Source organism: Antrostomus carolinensis, unplaced genomic scaffold (genome assembly GCF_000700745.2).
Source record: "Antrostomus carolinensis isolate BGI_N321 unplaced genomic scaffold, ASM70074v2 scaffold39197, whole genome shotgun sequence".
Classification (NCBI taxonomy): Eukaryota; Metazoa; Chordata; class Aves; order Caprimulgiformes; family Caprimulgidae; genus Antrostomus; species Antrostomus carolinensis.
In genome coordinates this window covers 11,972-31,692 of record NW_010327482.1, presented here as the reverse complement: position 1 = coordinate 31,692, position 19,721 = coordinate 11,972, and the positions used below count along the sequence as shown (strand labels likewise).

The window sequence follows — 19,721 nt, the reverse complement described above, 5'->3', positions numbered from 1 at the left end:
AGGGAGAAGCAGCAGCAGCAGCACGGGCCCGGCTGGCAGCAAAAGCACCGCTTGTTCTTTCCACCCCCCCACCCCCGGCAGCGCAGGGCTGGGGAAGCAACAGGCGCCCCGAGGCACTCTGGCACAAGCCCCGGCTCTTGCCCCACCAGTCCCAAACAGCAGCACAAGGAGCCTTCTCCCTCCGTTCTACATACTTTATTAGATTCAGAGCTGGACAAACCACGAAGTGTACAAAATGGAGACCACACTACCACAAGCAGGATTGTGGGCAGCAGCAGCATTCCTATGGCCCAGAAGCGTTTGTTTGGTAGAAGTGTGGAGAGGGCAGGCTGGGGCAGGGGGCTCTTACTGCCAACTGCATTTTAGACTCCCGAGGACAGACCCTGTTCACATCCTGACAGAGCTCAGCTGACCCACGTGCCCTGGGACAGAGGGGACACGTTTCCAATTTGTTTGGAAAGGACAGACTGGCTCAAGCCAGCAGCGGGTGGGGGGTAAGTGCTCTAAGGACCCGAAATGCTGTGCCACCCACATACACACCAGCAAGAGCCTAAACCCTCATCCTTTTTTGGTCACAAACCTTCCCGCGGCAGGACTCTCTACTGACAACTTTGCAAGAAATATAAGGTGGTGGTGGTGAGATCCGGTGAGCCCACCGTTTCCTCTGGTGGAGGCCCAACAAACTCACCACCCCAGGCATCTCAGACTGGCCAGCGACATTTACCACAACAGCAATAGCTAGTACAGAAGCCAGGGTAACTTCAACTCAGATTTGTCCAGTCTATGTTTAGGTCTATTCTACGAGTACATATGCACAAGAACTTCAAAAATACTAGGATATGATGCAAGTAGTGAGACACCAACTGAAGAGGAGTTTTATGGTGAACGTTCCCTAGAAAGATCATGAGAAGATGGGAGTTAGACTAGCCCTTCCCCACCCTGGGACGGGGAGCAGGAGGCTGACTGCACCCCTGCACGCGACTGGGTTCTAAACTTCATCTGCAGCGTGGGTGGTAACCAAGCACTGGCAGGCGAGTCCGCTCCCAGGGTGAGCCACGGGGGCTTTCAATCTGCGTAGAGGGGCCAGGCAGATGTTTTCTCTGGATGTAGTTGAAGACTGAGGAGAGGCAGAGGATGGCTTGGAGAAGAGGGAGCCCGCCAGCCTGCTGGGGCTAGCATCTGGTCTCGTAGATCCCGCTCCTGCCGATGTACCTCACCCATTTTATCACATCGTGGTCACTGTAGTTCAGCTTTGGCTCAAAGACTTTCAGGTAGCGCACCTTCAGCCCAGAGGGCGCGAATGGGACCTGTTGAGAAAGGGAAAGGCAGAGAGAATTGGCACAGAGGGGTGGGATGAGAGAGCTGACAGGCTGAGAGAGTTGGGGCTGTTCAGCCTGGAAAAGAGAAGGCTCCAGGGAGACCTTATAGCACCTGAAGGTGTCCTATAAGAAAGCCGGGGAAGAACTTTTCGTTAGGGCAGTTAATGACAGAACAAGGGGAAATGTCTTTAAACTGAAAGAGGGGAGGTTTAGATTAGATATTAGGAAGAAGTTCTTCACTGTGAGGGTGGTCAGACACTGGAACAGGTTGCCCAAGGAAGCTGTGGACGCCCCCTCCCTGGAAGTGTTCAAGGCCAGGTTGGATGAGGCTTTGAGCAACCTGATCTAATGGAAGGTGTCCCTGCTGATGGCAGGGGGGTTGGAACTAGATGATCTTTAAGGTCCCTTCCAACCCAAACCATTCTATGATGCTCTCCCAGGGACCCCCAGGCTATTCATGTAGAAATGGACACCACTGTTCCCTCCCCTACTCCCTGCACGCATGGTGACAGTCTCTAGTGGCTTTAAGGGCAATGTCCTGGTTTTGCTAGGATAGAGTTAATTTTCTTCTTAGTAATTAGAAGAGCTGTGTTTTAGTTTCAGCGTAAGACTTGTCATGAGAAGAACACTGATAACAGTACTGGTGTTATTAGTTGCTGCTGGAGCTCAAGGCCACCGTGTTTGGCTGGGTCACAGCTGCATCAGGACTGGGAGGGAGAAGCGCAGTGAACAGCAAAACCCAAACTGGCATTTGGATGTGCCAATGAAATATTCCAGATCATCTCACGTCATGTCAGTATATCAACCAGGGGTGATCAGAAATTGGGGGTATTCTCTCGGGGATCACTCAGGCTTGCTCTTCCGGGGTTTTGGGACTGTCTCAGCTCTGGGATCACTGGCTGACACAGGCCGGGCATTGGTCAGCAGGCAGTGAGCAATTTCACTGTGTATCACTCATTTGTATCGTCTGTTATCACTGTTACCATTATAATTTTATTTTAATTAGTAAATAGTTTTTATCTCAGCCCATGAGTTTCCTTGCCCTTTTTCTTCCAATTCTCTCCCCTACTCCCTGGACAAGGGAAGGGCAGGGTGATAGAGCAGGCTGTGCTTGGCTGCAAACTGCACACAAAAAGGGTGAATCCACCCAAACCACCACAGGGCAATTTTCTTCCATGGGCTTTGCTACCTGGCTGGCCTTGAGTTAGGAAGAGTCACATGTCAGCTTGGGACAGGGAACACTCAGACCTGTGCATTTCCCATGGGGGCAGAAGGGTCTGGCCTGACAAAGCCCCTCTAAGGACAGCTGCACCCTGGAAGGCAGACAGGGACTCACCTCAAAGTTCATGGAGATCGGGGGCCGAGCCCACTTCTTCTTGTCATTGGTGGGCAGCAGTTCAATCTCCGCACTGATCTGGGATTCCTTCATTCCAGCCATACGTTTTATCCTGTCACAGAAGGCCCAGAAGTGAGAAGGTGCCACGGTTTATTCTCCCCTTCACCACACGTGCTCAGCACAGGCTGGAGCACTAAACAGACTCTGCCTCCCCAAGGCAGCCCCTGCAGCACCCCAGGCCCAACACACTCACTTACTTCCAGACAATGGCGTTCTCACTGGCCTTGTACTTGGCCTTCCCTTTCATACAGATGACCTGCACTCCGCTGGTATTCAGGGGGGTTGGGATCCGGACCTGAAAGGCAGAGCCTGGTGAGCAGGGGCAAGGAGACTGCAGTCTGGGTGGTCTCAGGGGCAGACCACCTGTGCTGGATCCCTCGGCCTTCTCTCTCTCCCATCTCAGGGTCCAGAGAACATCAGCTACCACAAGGCATTGAGGACAGCGCTCTGGTTTCTTGCTTTGAAGTAAAGGGTCAAACACGTTTTCAGAATCCAGAACAGTCAGTGAGGAACAGGGCAGAGCTCTCCCGTTCAGGCTGCAGGAAACCCAGCTAGTGTCAGCCAGATGAGCTCAGGCAGGAGGCCAGGGAGGTCTGGTGGCATCAGGACAGCATAGCTTAGCAGCAGCAGGCCCTCTCCAGAAGGAGACTAAGCTGCAAAGCCACCATTAGCCTGTCTCACACAGCTTACAGGCTGCTGCCCGTCTGACATACCATGAGATAGACCATAGGTTTTTATTCTCTTACCTCTATCTTCTGGGCCAACAAGGAAGGTTTGAAATTTGATTTGATCACCACCTTCACTTCCAGCTTGGTCCGACCCACCTCCCGCACCAATGGGATTACACGGAAGGGAAGGATAATGTCCTTAGTGGTTCGGTATCTGCAGGGATGGAAGCAACAGTGAACTCTGAGGAGAGGTTAACTCCCTTACAGTCTCAAATTGTACCACCTTCCTAAAGAGACAGCCTCTGCATACAGAGAACAGCACAGACACATCAGCCAGAAAGGGAGCCACCCCAGAAAGAAGCAGCAGCAGGTGTGTGCTGCCGTGGGGCGGTGATGGTTTTTTTTAAGTCACGAGTTTTATATCTGGTTCCTGCCAATGGAAGGAGACCAGTTTTAAGCACTAAACCCAAACTAGATACAGCGAGATAAAGGGCAAGGAAACTCACATCCAACATTATGGTTGTGGCAAAGAAAACCATGCAGCTGGGCTTCTGCCACACTTGTAAGAGAAGGATTTGTGGGACACCCTACAGATGCCACTCGGTAAACAAGGTGGCAAATGCACATTTGTTAAGTGGTCAAGGGCTGCAAGTCTGCCACAGCAACTAGAGCAGCAACACTACTGACACCCGCCTGCTCATCCCCCACCACAGTACCTCATGAGCTCAAACTCTCCATCTGGTGGAATGAAGCTGATGCTCCTCTCAGAATCAAACTTGCTCAGCCTCACGCACTGGTGGAAAGTGCAGTCGTCGATGGCGATTGACTGTTTGCCGCTAAAAACACGAGACACAGTTAAACAGGAGCAAGCTGCAGCCCTGGTATCTCGGTGCACTCAAAGTCTGCCCAGGCAGAAACTACTCTACAGAGCATGTTGCCATCACAGGTGTCCAGGAAATGGGGAGGCAGGGAGAGGTTTAGGGGACAGCAGCCTCTTGTCTCAGACTTTCCTTGTTTCACCACCACAAAAAATCAGATTTCAGGAAGCTTGTTTCAAAGAATTCTCTCCCCCCTCTCCCCAAAGAGGGGAGAGATTAGAGGAGCACGGTTTTGTCATAGCCAGCAACACAATGCTTGGGTCTGCCTGCCAGCAGCACTTCAGTACTGCAAAGGCAACTCTGCCAGCCCAAGTCTTCTTGCAGCACAGTTCAAAGGAGAGAAAACACTTTCCTGTCCACAAAGCTATCCCACTGCCACACAGCCAGGAGGTGCCAGGTTCAGGGTCTTCCTGTTTAGAAGTCTCTTTACAGCTGCTGATTTCCTCACTGCTAGCAGGTGGTTTGATTCTGAACCAATTTGCCAAAGACACAAACTTTTACAGCATAATATTCTGATCTCTTACTTCTAAAAATCTACACAGCTACCATCTGTCCATCTGGGTGCTCCAGCCTGACCTGCCAGCACTGACCTTGTGCTGGGTTCTAGTTTCTGAGAAAACCTTCCTTGCTACAGGTCCTGAGGTCAGCCAAGAACTCACAGCTACCAAGAGGGACCAGAAAACGAGAAGGTGATAGCAGCAGAAGAGGCAGCAGTGTAGAGAAGGTGCAGCAGCACAGCACTGTGATATCTAGGCTGCCTCAACTGCTGGGAGCAACAGGACAACCACACAAGTGTGCCAAGATAGTATAAGCACTGCAGGCAGGTTCAGCTGTCCTAGGAAACACCGTTACCTGCACAAACAGGAAACAGACTGGCTGTTCAGTTACACAACCCACTGGTGTAATCTGTGCTTCTTAAGTGGGAGTTAGTCTTTCCTAATCTGTTGCCCAGATGACAGCCAGTGTCAGCTGACTAGTTCCTGTTTCTTCAGAAAACTGGTGGGAAAGCTCTGCTGCCTAGCACTGCTCCAGGTCTGAGAGCATTACTCAGGGTTTGGTGTTGTGAGATGCCAAAAAAAGCAACTGGCAGCAGCTGTCCCTTTTGGTCACTTCTTAACTAAATGCTTCTGGAGAGTTCCATCTCCAAGCTCTTGCCCACTGGAAAACCAGAGCTAGGGAGAACCACCTAGAAAGAGCCCCTGTCCATCTTGCTTCTTAACCCAAGAAAATAACACATTTACAGGCACAGAAGCTTTGGGACAGTGCTGCTGACTCTTCAGAGGCCTGTGCAGGTGACATTTTCACTAGGGTACACCCCCTCTGGGCAGCCCCCTGAGGCTCACCCATTTTACTAGCTAGATTCAGGTACAGGAAAGATGGCTTAAAGGTGACAGTGAAGTGATAGCTCTTGGCTTGGTTCTGAGATAAAAGGCAAATAGCAGCTCAGCCCTGTTTACAGGAACCATCATGGAAAGTGTCTGAGATCCAAGTTACATGCACAAGTCACACAAAGCAAGAGACAAGGGGAGAGCAGAGTGCACACACAGCTGAAGCAGATTATCTACCTTCCCAATTCACTGGGGGTCAGCAAAGAAAAACAAAAAACACACAACCAAGAGAAACACAGTTGAGTTGCAAATGGTTAGTGAGAGAAAAGTGTCAGTCCCTTTGCTTTTATCTCTTCACCCCCAAGCAGGAAGGCTGGAAAAGGCATAAGAGCTGTTTTCAGCTTCAATGTGAGGTGCAGCTGGGAAGGAAGGCAGCTGGGCTCCTAGAAGTGATGAGCCTCCAATCCACGTGGCCACTGACCACCTGTAAGTCAGCAGGAGGGGCTTGCCCAGTGTTAGTCTGTCAGCTGTTCTAGTTTGTGAGAACACTCCAGGTAGAGCAGGCTATGGTCTGAGGGGTTCCTTCACTGTCCCTGGGGAGCACTACTGCTGCATCTTATGAACAAGAGTCTCTGCACTGACTAGAACTGCTAGAGACACAAATTCTGGGAAAATCTGTCTTGGGGAAGTGCTTCCAGCTGCAAGAACTCCACACTTCACACTATGTTTGAATCTTAATACTTGAAGAGCTGTAGAGAAGCCCTCTATATCGAGGCCCTCAGGCTGGTAGCTTGCGTGACAAGTGACCTACCCAGAGAAAAGTTATCAGTAACATCTGAAGGGCAGAAGAGATCAGCTTCACCTGTCAGATCAGAAAAGTGCTGTCCTTTCATAAGGGTCCCTGGTGGCAGGTGGCTTTTACCCCAATGCCTCTTACCTCTTCCCCGTTTCATCCGCAGTCCCTTTGCCCTGTTTTTCAATGACAATCTTGTCATTCATGCCAAACTTGCACTCTGGCATTCCACTCAGATAACTCTTCATCACCACTCTGCCAGAAACATGGGCACTCAAAACCTGACCTGGTGTAGAGAAGAGTGCAGTTGAGAACACTTACACAAGTCCCCACTCACAAACCTAGAGGCAGAGAAGCGCCAGCTCAACACCTCCTACTTACCCTGGGGGGACATCAAGAGATTGACGCTCTCCAGCACATCGAGAAAGAGTTCATTGCGACGATACTTGATCCCTTCACGTCTCCATCCAATCTGTCCAGTCACCTGGCTGGTGATCTGTGACTGCTCTTCCTTAGTCTGAAGGGAAGAAATTACATCTTAGGCCACTACATAAATTCACAAACTAAGAAACCTTGCTCTAGATTTTAGAGCAACCACTTGCCGTTTATTACACGTAACTGCTTTTAACACTCAGATATGGGTGCTGTCACATCCCCCATGATTTGGTCATTCTCTCCTCAGTACAGAAAATTCTATGCCTAACTAAAAATTGGATATAACAACAGGAAAGGTTCTTCCATTTTGTTAGCTAGTCCATTAGGCTACATCTAGGTGGAGGGAGGCACTGGCTCCACCAGTGTCATTCAAACCATGTCTCAGACTGTCACATCAACTCATGTTAAGCAGAGAAGAAGCTGACAGGACAGTTCACACTCTTATCCAACATCAAACCCTAGGGCCATGAGACAGCTGGTCCCCAAGGGCTGCTTCTTAATGACTGCAGTCACTGGAGTTACACACCAACACTAACCCAACACGCACCTAGCAGCATCCAGGCTCTAAGCCTCCTAAGAGCACTAAGGATTGTGTTGAGAGGCACAGGGAGTTTCCTACCTGATGCTACAGGCGGGGTCCGTCACACGCAGAAAGTCAAGAAGTAGATGCATAGCAGCAAGTGTGGTGCACACAGGGTTAACAGGCAAGCAGGTCAATAGCAATAAAAGGGAGGAAGGGAGAAAGAGGCAGGTTAGGCTTAAGGCTACCTCAGGACAGGAACAAAGCAGGCCAACTTATCATTAATTAGGTAGCTAATTCGCACAAACAAGATGAGGGTCTTTGACCTTTAGGTCTCCTCGGAAAACCCAGCACTCTTAGCAATGAAATGTCTTTTCAGACTTGTCCCATTATGCACCACCCAAATACGAGGTAGAGCAGAATGAGTGACAGACAGGTCAAATACCACTCCCAGTAACATTTCTACACAGCAGACTCCTCACATTGCTGTTCCTAAAGCAAGTCCTAGGTGTTTACCATGGCACAGATGTCCAGACTATGGGAAGTAGTCTGGACATCTTGCCCCCAACACAAGAGAGACACGGAGCAGCTAGAACAAGTCCAGAGGAGGCCACCAGGATGATCCGAGGGCTGGAGCAGCTCTGCTGTGAGGACAGGCTGAGAGAGTTGGGGCTGTTCAGCCTGCAAAAGAGAAGTGCCCACAGAGATCTAATAGCGACCTTCCAGTACCTGAAGGGGCTACAAGAAAGCTGGGGAGGGACTTTTCATAAGGGCAGTTAATGACAAAACAAGGGGAAATGGGTTTAAGCTGAAAGAGGGGAGGTTTAGATTAGATATTAGGAAGAAGTTCTTCACTGTGAGGGTAGTCAGACACTGGAACAGGTTGCCCAAGGAAGCTGTGGACGCCCCCTCCCTGGAAGTGTTCAAGGCCAGCTTGGATGAGGCTTTGAGCAACCTGGTCTAGTGGAAGGGGTCCCTGCTGATGGCAGGGTGATTGGACCTGGAGGATCTTTAAGGTCCCTTCCAACCCAAACCATTCTATGATAAGTACCAGGCACTCAGGACTCCAGGCATCTTAAGTCTGAGTCCTGTATAAAGTTTTACCCTTGTTAATTCTACAAGTTCCACCAGCAGGACTGCAGAATGCAGAAGTGGGTCCTGCCCCAGCAGCCTTGCTCTGGGCCCACAGGGTGGCAGTAAGTGATCTCAGCTTTAAACCAGCAGTGCCTTGGTTCCACATGCTCTTGCCACAGACAGGGTCACTCCTTGAGCAAGAAGAGCCATTAGCATAACATCTGAGAGACAGAGTTTTACACTCCCCTGGGAACTGCCTCAGTGAGTGCTCAATGCAGTACAACCTGCCTCCTTGTCCATCCCACAAAAAGCCTCCTGATGTGCCTTGTTCAATGCTTTGTTCAGGCTTAAGAGGAACGAGAGGCACACATAGATATAATACCCAGTTCTCTGGCTTCCAAAGGGACACTGATCACGTGCTGATGTTCCCATCTCCTGCAACAGCATCAGTGCCATGAATCTCTACTGGCTGCTACAGCAAGTGACTGGATGGATCTGGAAGCAGATGGCTGGGGAGTGCTGAAGCTGAGATCACCCAGCAGCATGAGTGTTCCCTAAGGGAGGGACTGAAGGCACCCAAGTCTGAAATGTCTCAGGACTGGGAGCTTCCTTGAGCTGGATGAATAAATCAGCCAGAATGGGACAAGAATATCCAACTTCTACTCAGTTGCCAGCATGTTGGCAGTCAGCTACCAGCAGGTTTCCTGGGCTCTTGTAGCTGGTGGCAGCCCTCTCCTCACTTTCTCCTCACAAAAAGTAACACTAGCATTTTAGCAGTAGAGTATGTCTAAGCTTTGGGGACACACTGTAACTAAGAGTTGACCAACTGACAGTCCCAGAAGGTACTTGAGGGGAAGAAAATTACAGCATTTATCTCCTTAATGAACCTGGACAGATGCAGGCAGGATCTGAAGAGAGAGAACTGCATACACAGAGCACAGCTCCACCTCGAGCTGTACGAGCAGGTTTAGCCTCTGCTGGAGGAAGACACCTGAGCCAGTGCCTGCATCACTGTTGATACAGGACATCAGCACTGCCTGCAGTCCTGCTATGTGAGCAGTGGTCTACTTCATGGGTAGGGACTAGGAGTGAAACCATGTTGCACACCAGCACCTTTGAAAACCTGTGTGCCACATCACCCCATTCCCAGAGCACAGGGGTACTGGCCTGGGTAAGCAACGGAGCAGCATCAGACCCACCTTCAAAAAAAACCCAACCAAAAAACTAAAATAAAACAGTTCTCATACTCCCAAGATCACCAGCCCTGGGAAGACCACTGGAGCCATACAGGGTCAGCATTCAGAGTGCAGCAGCTCAGTACACCTCAAATCTTTCACTGAGAACACAGTCAAAGAGTTGAGTTTGGAAAGTCTGCCATAACTGTGGATTTTGCTCCTTAAATTCAGCAGGACAAAAGTCTGGGTAAAGTACCATCAGGAACTAAGCAGGGATAAGGGAACACGAGTGACAGGCCACCCAGTCCCAGATTTTGGTCCAAGGTACCCACCAGAAGTTGGCTGTAAGTGAAGGAGGAGTGGGGGGCTGGATGTACCAGAGTAGAGAGCAGATGAGGAAACATGGCAAGTACTGTTTCAAATTGTTGTCCGTGCCATACTGTGCCTGGAAAGGATTACTTCTGCTTTTTGAACTGAGCTGTGCAAAATTCCACGGAGCAGAGTAACTGCTTACTTATGTAAAGCTGAAGCCCAAACTCCTCTTTGTAAGAGAAGGTCTAAACCTTCTGTTGAATGAAGCAAGATGCTGTGACAGTGGTTTGCACAAAAAGAGCAGGAGAGTTTGTTAAAACAGACAAAAGCAAAAAAAAGAGCTAGGGAAGGAAGTGAGGGTGGTGGTTAGTTTTTAGTTTTCCTAGGAACAGCAGCTGACTCAGCTATCTTGAGCGCTGACAGCCCAGAATGTGAGACTGCAGAAGGCCAGAGTGATTTCCACCAGGGCTCGGCATGGGGACAGAGCGGATGCACTCACATCTGGCCGCTGATACAGGCACGTCCTCTTGCAAAACACTGTTTGCTGTCCGAGCAGGAAACATGCTGCTCAGTGGCAGCTTCTCTCACCTCCTCCTTGAGAGATGCAGCTAGTCTTGCTACTAGTAGTTTAGAAGTTTAAAAAGGAGTCAGTGCTGATGAGCTGAGTTGAAACAGAGCATCCAGAGCCTCTGACTTTATCCTGAACAGAAACAGTTGCCAGGCAGGCTCTTGTTCAGCACTTTGCTTCTGTTTGTACCCTGGGGCTGAAGATTCACCCACAGCTCTGCTGCAGACAGCTTCAGTACAAACTGGCTCCCAGCTTTTCTCCTGACTCACCTGCTGGCTACACAGGGGAGAGGACTGAGTTTTAGGCTAGGCTCTCATTATGAATTGCATGGCTGTGTTAGATGGACAAGGTGAGCAATACCCCTTGGGGACATGAGAAACTGTGACTGTAACTGTCCTTTGGTTTCAGAGGTTGAGCGTGAGCTGCCCCAAGATGGGAAGCCCAGTTTTGAGGACTGCAGCCTGGAACATGATTAGAGCTAGCTTAAAATATACTCCCAAAACCAGCCCAATTTAAGTGTCTTTTTCTCCAGGTGCCCCTTATCTTCTACCTCCATGCAAACTTTCTTGCAGGGGTTAAGACTGTGCCAAATGCAGGGTAGAGATTCTCATCTCTAACATGATAAAAACCCATAAACTGTACTGATGCTGATCTGCAAAGATGTTACAGGCAGCAACAGAGTAACATCAGCTTCCTGGCTGACAGCAATGTTCACAAGGCTGAAGAATGCTTCATCACAAGGCAGGCATGAAAGCCTGACCTCAAAGCACTGAAGGCTGGCAGAGAACAGACCTGCTCAGCGAGACTCACACACAGAAGAGCTATTTCTAGTTCAGTAGGTAGACTTGTTTATCCTCTGTCAGAAGCTGACACAGGGCAGAGCCTGAAGCCAGCAATCATTGACATGCAAGGGACTGGCATTATCCTGGCTCAGGGCCCTGCCTTCCCCATCTTACCAGGCAGCAGGGAACACAAGGTCACACAAGCACAGAGACGCCCAGGACAAGACGCCACTGAGCTACGTCCCTGCCAGGATGTTCTCAATCTGCTCAGGCATCTCCACTTGCCACAGGTCAATGGTCAGTTGGCAGATAAGACCATCCTTTCTTCATCAGGGCTACAGAAAATGAACCAGCAGAGCAGTGCTGTACCCCAGATTCCTCTGGTTACCTGACTCTTGATGCCTTGCTGAGTAATGAAGGTCTTGAGGGCCCCTGTTTCGGAGTTCTGAGGATAGCCGAAGTCCAGGATTTCTACAGAAGGGTAAAAGAAGGTCAGTTCAGAGCTGCAAGGTGTAAACATGCCAACCACGCTAACCATTCTATAAGGAGAGAGTGAATTAGTGCACAGACACTGCTTACACATTACATTTCTGGGTAAGTTGCTGGAACATTCCTCACCAAGGGAAAAGAAACAGCCTTGCTAAATTGACTTCCCTGTGCAGTATTTTGGAGAGCAGGGGTGATGGAAAGCTATCCAACTGATGAATTTGCTGGGTTTTTTAAGTACAACTGCACTTCAGGACTAAATATCAACTACTCTAGCCACGTGCACAGGGCACACTGAGGAGTTTTTCCAAAAATATCCAAGAGGCAATAAAAAGGGTTTACCCAGCAGCAGAACAAGCTATATTTGCAGCACTGTCTTTAGGTTTGATTTTTGTATGAAGATGTAATAAATATGAAAGCCTAAAAAAATAAGAGTAGAATAGTGGCACTGCAGGATGATCAGTAAGGGACAGAATACAGACAGTGCACTTAACACCCACTCCTTTTAAAGAGGAAGGGAACAACCCACAAGATATCTAGAGGGGAGAGAAGGCCACTAATATGAATACTGAATAACACCACACGGGCAGGTTTTGATCTCACTGTGTCTACTGGAAGACAGCAGTGACTGACCAAAGCAGGGAAACAGCAGCCTCTCGATCTGCCCAGAGGGAACAGAGAAGCCATCAGTCACTGTGACCCTTGGCTAAGAATCCCAGGACACACATGCATGGTCCCTCGTCTGGAAAGCAAATTGAAGCATAACTTACACAAAGTGCTCATGTTATGTGAAGCAGGGCAGCTCAAGGGCAATCCCCACAGGCAGGCTATCACGAGCAGCTAAGGGACACCGTATTATTATGCTGCAGTGAAATCTGGAGCTGTATCACTAGGGGAGGTAGGGCTGGGACAGAGCAGGTTGGGTTTTATTCATTTCCTTCTGTCTCTGAACTACCCTTAAGAGGTGACCCAAGAGTGGCAACCAACTGCAGCCTGGGGTGACTGCTGCCATACAGTGCTAGAGCCACCCGGGCAGTAGCTGGGATGGCTGGCCTCAGAGGTGCTGATGATAGCCCTCTTTATATACCTCCGTGTAGTGACAGCCCCACATCTACACAGGATCATTCAGGAGCTGGGGTTCAGCACCAGCTGCCTCATTTATACAAACACACAGCTCCTGACACTTCAGTGAATAAGCCACAATCAGCACAAGGCTACGGGCCTGAGATGTTATCCACACCTCCAGCACACGTGGCATTAGCAAGCAGAACAAGTAATTCTGAACTGTAACACGTTAAAAATACTTCAGGGATTATTAATACATCAAACCAAGCTAAGGTTTTAGAATGACCAAGTGCAATATCACACAGCAGATAAGGGAAACACCTCACCATCCAGAAGCTCGTAGATCAGCACAAAGTTGTTCTTTATGTTCTCCTCGCTGATCTTCCCAAAGTAGGCAGTCATCACGTCACACATCTTGTAAAGGAACTCGAAGACCATGGCGGCGTTGACATTCTGCTTGGTGACAGCAGCCAGCCAGATGTTGGAACGCTTGACATGGAAGAAACTTGTGCGGGCGATGTTGGTGACAGGCGAGCGCACCTGCTGCCTGGCGTGGATGACATTGACGCGGAAGGCGTCGACAGCGTTCCGCCTGCGAGACCATCACCAGAGATCAGTCAGCACAGCAGACCTGGAAACGAGCTGCCTGCACGGTTCTGCTTACGCCATTACAGTCAGACACTGAGCTACACACACCGAGCTCACTTGGGGAGGGCGCCTGGGGATGTCGTTAAGAGGGCTCTGAGCAGTTAGATATTAAATTCTACACAAACTAAAGGAGAGAGAGAGAGAGAGAGTGCTCCTGGTCTCTGAGGAGCTTTGGACTGCAGTGCCACCACAGTCAGAAGGAGAAGCTAACCTCCACCTGAAGTCAGATGGCAAAGGAACCTTCCTTTCAATTCATTTTGCTATCAGTCCTGAATGATTGCCATAGCTGGGAACAAACACAGTAGCAGCTTATGGCTCAAAGAAGAGCCCAGTTTTGACCAAACACCTAGTGACTGCCTACTCTGCATGCCCAGGCCTTCATCCTCCTGCCCCAAAGCAAGCTGTAGTCTCCCAGGGTATCTGTCAATAGCAGTTCCTCCCAGACATACCACCGAGGGGAAAAACCAGTAAAACCTACCTGGGTCACCTGACAGAAGTCAGCACCCAGGTACACCACGGAAGGGAACTTTAGTTCTCAGATTCACCTCACCTCCATATGCCTCACACCCCATGGAGGACAGGCTCAAAGCAGCAAGCAGGATGAGGAACATTTTTGGCTTTCCAGTTACACGTCCCCTCAAGCCTGCTGGGGTCCAGAACAGGTCTCTTGCACATGGACTTAGGGTCTCCACAGTGCAACGTGCTAGTAGCACTGCATTACATGCACTGGATGGTCCAGTACTACTCAGGGTACAGAGGTTCTGCACAGTGCTGAAAAAGTGCCCTGCACTTCCCCTAGCTCCTGCCATCTTTAATCCAAGCTGTCTATACACCAGTGACAGGGAATAAACCCTCCTGGGTAAACAGGGATGTCCGAGTGGCATTCTGGATGTCAGCTCTTCCACACAAGGGGTTTCCTCATCCTGTAGCTACAAGTCAGGATAAACTCTCCAAATTAAGTTAGAGTCCGTCAATCCTAAGAACACAGGAAGGAAGCCTGAGCCATTTCTGTGAGAAGACTGAGACTTAGAGCAGTAGTTGCACACCAAGCCAAGGTTCATCTAGTTGTGCTTTATCACTCATCCTCTCAGACACTGTGTAGAATAGGGGTTCTGACTGCAGTATCAAGGCCGTGGTACTGATTATGCAGAACCATGTTTGAGAGCAGACACTGATAATATCCTTGCAAGCACAGATACAGGTATAGAAATGCTTGTAAGCACTGAGGGTTGCCAGTAATCCAGCAGGCAGATCCAAGTTTGAAAACAAAGGATATTCAAAAGAACATATGCTACCACAGCAGGTGTTTGCTCCTCAAAGGTCTAGGTACTTATGTAGAAACTTCATCAGTAAACACACTCCCCCATGAGCAAAATTCTGGCCTTCAAATACTGCTCAGGTTTTATTGTTCCAAAAGGTTTGCAAGTTTTGAGTTTAATTAATATTTAATTTCTACCTTAGTTTTTCTGTAAGAGAGTAATTTAATCTACTATAAAATAACGACATATAAAAGCCCCATTCCCCCTCTCCAGTAAGCCTTGCAAGGAAAGTTCAGCTTGTTCTGGAGCATTTGCCCTCCCAGTCTCAAGTTCTAACCCGCTAGAACTAGTACCAGAATCAGCAACCATGGGTACACTAGAGGAGAAGCCTCAGATGAGGTGAAGCTTTTCTAGCAACACCAGTTGCCCAGGGTGCAGTGCCAGTCGTGGCCTACCACGCGTCTCTTACCTATTGCTACAGCAGCCAATGAGATGGGATGGACAGAAATGGCGCCAGCGGAGAAAGAAGGAGTGACAGCAACAAGAGAAAGGGTTAGAAACACACACAAGGCACAATGAATCCAAAGAGATACGGAGAGACCAAACAGCACCCCCTCCCCCTGCTCCTGGGCACAAAAGGCCAAGATGGTATTGGATGGACAGCGAGAAGCTGTGGCAGCAACGAAGCCCTTGTGAGGCACAACACTGACACGTTGTGGTCAGGTCACCAGCACGGACACACTTGAGTTTCATTGAATTTTAGAGTTAACTGGGCATTTAGTCCAGATGAGCTGCGTTGGTATCACATCAGTGCTACCCAGGCTGCTCTGCTAATACATGTGGCAGGCCATGGAGAGCAAAACCCCAGAGCCTCAATCAGAGGCATCACCTGGGGACTGCAGAGTATCAGGCATCTTCTTCCCAGTCTGCCTCAGAACAGGGTTGCAAGTTTGGGTGGGCATTTCTACGACAGTACTTCTCATTTGAAGCTGTTTGGGTTGATGCTTTCTGGCTTGGTCCAGCCAACAGGAAACACAGCAAGTTTGATAGAGCTGGAACAGATCTGGAGAGATACAGCACATCCTGCAGATACAGACACTGCTCTATCCAGCTTGCACTTTTTCCTTAGGGATCTAGAGCCATGAAGCTGATGTATGTTAGAAGCTCAGAAACCAAATGCCTATTGCATTTAACGTGCATGCAGTTTGTCATGTAAGCTGCTCAGTTTCAAATAGCTCATTTTTATTAAAAAGCTACATTCTCAAACAAAGGTAGGTTCTCCCAATGACTGTGTCACTGAGGAACAAGGCACTTGAAGATCATAGTAGAGCCTTCCATGGTATCCTGAATTAAATGCACAGTGCCTTGTTTTTTTAATATATTTTTTAAGAGGCTGCTTATGCATGCAGCTAGCTGCTGTATGGACAGATGCACTACATGCACTAAAGCCATTTTAAGTTGCAAGCAAAGAAAGTCTAAGTTTTGTGGTACTTCTGCCTTCTCTGCTTCTAACAAAGTCAAGGGAAGGGCTTCTTCACTGACCATCACTTTGCTCATTAACACTTAAGCCAGCATGTGCTTATTTAGATTCTTAAACTGTGCAAGGGGAGAGGTTCTCATAACCACAGATAACCTTTAATCTCCCCCAACACATAGGTTGAGGCTTCAGAATGCCAGAGGCAAGTGCCAAGACCAAGCAGTCTTAAGGGTCAATTGCTCAGAGCCCACAGGAGGACAGGCAGCAGCTACGCTCATTTTCCATTCAACCCATCTCCCAACAAACTGGATGGGCTAAGCCCTCAGATCTACCATTTAGGAATTAAAACATGTATAGTGTTCTAGAAATCTATCACCTGGTTGTTTGATTAGAGACAGAACTCCTACAGAGTTGAGTACAACTGTATCAGGGCTATTCCTTTCTCTGCCTCCCTCTGAAGGTTGGGGTGCTACAAGCTTTCAAGCAGATCTGGTATTGCTGTGAGTGTTCAGAACAGGGAACAGCAGATCCCACTCCACCTGCTTAGAGCTATAGAGCTGAAGGTTCTCAGTTACTTGATCACACCACAAGATGAGACTCAGACAACTTGTTTTGTAAGGATACACATCGAAAAAATTCCAAACTAAGTTTGAAGGCCTCTTTCAGAAGGACTCCAACACCTCGGGGAACAAGACTGGTTAACAGCCAGCACCAGCTCCACCTAAATCACAAGACTAACACTTTCACAGGAACCAAACAGAGGATTCCACTCAATGGAACATTGACTCCTGAAGTCCTAGAGAACACACTTTTGCCAAATGGAAAAGTTAAGATAGGACCAGTCAGGAAATCCCATTTTCTGTTGTTTTCTGGCCAGACAGCAGGAAGCACTCAGTATCACGTACTGAACACAACTCACTCGCTTTGTAAGAAGAATGAGCTAGGTTAAAAAGTAATAGAAGATCACTAGATTGAAAATCAAACTACTTTGCTCCCCATTTTACAACTCCACAGCCAGAAAGTTCTTTAAATTAAAAGGCCTTCTCGAATAAACATCAGTTTGAGCAAAATCCTGTCTTTAAGAGCTTTAAGTTTGTAAGTCACCAAAAAAAATTTGCCAGAAACTGCAGTAACAGTGTCTCTAGCTCCCCACACAACATAGCAGCAAAATCTATCTACAATCCAGGCTGGCTTGGCTCAGTCACTGTTCATAAGAGGAACCTTCCAAAGTCAGACCTGGCACATAAATTGCTCTGAAGAGCTTCAGCTAACAAGTGTTCAAGAGTGAAATGAGTTAGTACAGCAGAGGAGAAGCAAAACTTTGTATCAGTAGTTTTCTGCTTCAGAAATACAATGCTTCCTTGGCTCAGCTCTGCGTGGAATCCTGGAGTAACTTAGTCAACCTTAGAACTGCTTCTTTCCTCTGCCTTAGTTGACTTAGAACAAGCCAAGAGACTTAAAAGTCATTAGGTGAAGCCTTATTACAGACACTGTTGACTGCTACTCCACCAATGAAACAGTGCAGGTCTTGAGGAGATACTAGTTCTACCTCAATTTTTAACCTTCTCTAGACAATCTACAACCAGAAGGGACAGGCTCTTCAGACTGCAGCAGTCTGACAATTTTTTGTAATTCATGGCAACAAGTTATATCACAACACATCCCACCACTATTCATTGTGGAGATCTGGTACAAACTACTTCTTCCTAAACGGGCCCAAAGAATCTCTTTTGTTTGGACTTTGAATTAACACCTACCACAGCCCTACTCCCATTAGTTGTTTTGACTGTTAACAAACTGCAATTACTAACTTCCACCTAATGCCTAACACCAATGAAAACACACTAGGGAGAGCGGTGCTGTGCAAGAAAGCCACTTAAGGTTTTCAGTCCAAGCAGCACCATCACTTGATGAGGTTCCTTACAGCACTATCCACTGGCCATAAGACACCAAATCCCTAGTAAGGTCCCTTCTGGGAACTGGCAGCCTAAGGAATGTACAGACCCAGTGTAAGTGAGCCATGTTACTTGTGTTAAGTGCAATGAGACAGCCATAATCTGTTGAAGGCTGTCAGTGCTTCCCACAACTTTAATTACCCAATGAATGTCAGCTTCTCACATACAAGGCTGCCACACCAAGCTGAAGGACAAGATGCCAGCTTTAACTGTACAGCTGTGGTTACCACAAGACTGCTTGCAGACACAACTTTCCAAGTGCCAAAGACCATAGACAGACTTCTGCATGCCTGTACTTGATGCCAGACATCATGTCTGAAACTACCTCAGAGCCCTGGTTCTAGCGCCTGGCAGACAGTTCCCACGTTACTGCTCCCACAGAGTTTTAATGATTATGGTGAAGCTGGTCGACTCCTGCACTGGCAGTCCAGGTAGCTGAAGCATTTGGAGTCTACCACCCAAAAGAAAGTCCTAGGTTTGCCCACAGGACACCCTTTACTACCGTCTGTAGGTGACAAGGGCTTAACAAACTTTCTTTTCTGAACTAGGCCTAGAGCAGCGCGTTGAGTTGCAGTCTTACATGCATGCACAGCTGATGCAGAACAAAGCAGCTCCGGGTCATTGTCTGCACCAAAATGAGACAGAAATGCAAAGACCAGGGATGCAACAGAAGCACTTACCCAATGTCATCCCGGTAGACTCGAGAGATTAAAACCTCTCCTTTGTGATTATAGATGAATAAGCCTCCGATCATGATGGAACTTTAGTCTTCTCTTCCCATGTTGCTCAAGACCTGAAGCAAGAGAGGACACATACCAGTCAACAAGCAGCACAGCGGGCACAGACTGACTCGAGCTGGGTACTGGCCAGGGCACAGACACCTTTTGTCACACACGTCCTCAGCCAGAAGACAATTCTTACAGTACCTGTGGTGGTGGTGGTGAGGACCTGATAGCACACATCTGGATGCCACAGGAGTAATGAACTCCAGCAGATTGCAGGGAGGGACAAGTGGAGGGCATGCTCAGAGATATTCCTGGAGGTTTGATGGTGTGGGCTACTTCACCTGATTTCTCTTGCTACATCTGGCCAGGCCAGAACACGGCTGAGGGCCAGCAGGGCAGCTAGAGACTCAGGAGCAGCTCGGATGCTGGAAGTGACTGTCTGCCTCATGCTTACATCCTGGAGAGGATTGTACAGAGCTCCTTACTTATAAAAAGAACTTTATGAAACAGTGTTTTTTACTCTGGAGAGGAGGGAAGTAGCCTTATTGCTGCAGTTACACATTATACTTTTTGATCTGCTGGGATTTCATATGGAAAAGTGTGTATTCCCAATTCACAGTACCACACAGACCTCAGCCCTAACTACGTGCCAGTCTCTCCAGATCAGCTTTCCCTCACGTCTGCTGCAGAACTGACCCTTGGGGACACACCAGAACAAGGACTGAGGAAGCCCAGTGGGAACCAACTGCCTTGTTCCAGACCAAAGGAGCCACCACAGAAACCCTGACAGAGACCCAGGTGAGTGACTTCCCGAGCTTGTCTGAAACAACTCAAGAGCTCAGTTCTAGGTGAGCACAT

The 19,721-nt window shown here is 48.5% G+C and overlaps 1 protein-coding gene across 5 annotated transcripts; it reads right to left on the bottom strand.

The window, feature by feature from the left end:
- Positions 1-180: 180 nt before the first annotated feature.
- Positions 181-18,938, bottom strand: AP2M1 (adaptor related protein complex 2 subunit mu 1). Of its 5 annotated transcripts, XM_010171908.1 has the most exons (13): positions 18,819-18,938; positions 15,176-15,181; positions 13,126-13,391; positions 11,637-11,719; positions 7,437-7,442; positions 6,764-6,899; positions 6,527-6,668; positions 5,827-5,838; positions 4,100-4,219; positions 3,462-3,597; positions 2,913-3,010; positions 2,656-2,767; positions 181-1,307 (listed from the first exon to the last, which is right to left on the bottom strand). In XM_010171908.1, the coding sequence occupies exons 1-13, from the start codon at positions 18,890-18,892 to the stop codon at positions 1,173-1,175; spliced, it is 1,326 nt and encodes a 441-aa protein (XP_010170210.1). In that variant the 5' UTR covers positions 18,893-18,938; the 3' UTR covers positions 181-1,172. The 5 variants fall into 5 exon arrangements, with proteins under 5 accessions (XP_010170210.1, XP_028941773.1, XP_028941772.1 ...); XM_029085940.1 differs by lacking the exon at positions 5,827-5,838; XM_029085939.1 differs by lacking the exon at positions 15,176-15,181.
- Positions 18,939-19,721: the final 783 nt, after the last annotated feature.

Coding starts and splice junctions, on each gene's coding strand:
- AP2M1 (XM_010171908.1), bottom strand. CDS start 18,892: ATGATCGGAGGCTTATTCATCTATAATCACAAAGGAGAGGTTTTAATC. Junction 6,669..6,763: donor TCTCTTGATGTCCCCCCAGG/GTAAGTAGGAGG, acceptor TCTCTACACCAG/GTCAGGTTTTGAGTGCCCAT. Junction 3,598..4,099: donor GGAGAGTTTGAGCTCATGAG/GTACTGTGGTGG, acceptor CCATCCCTGCAG/ATACCGAACCACTAAGGACA.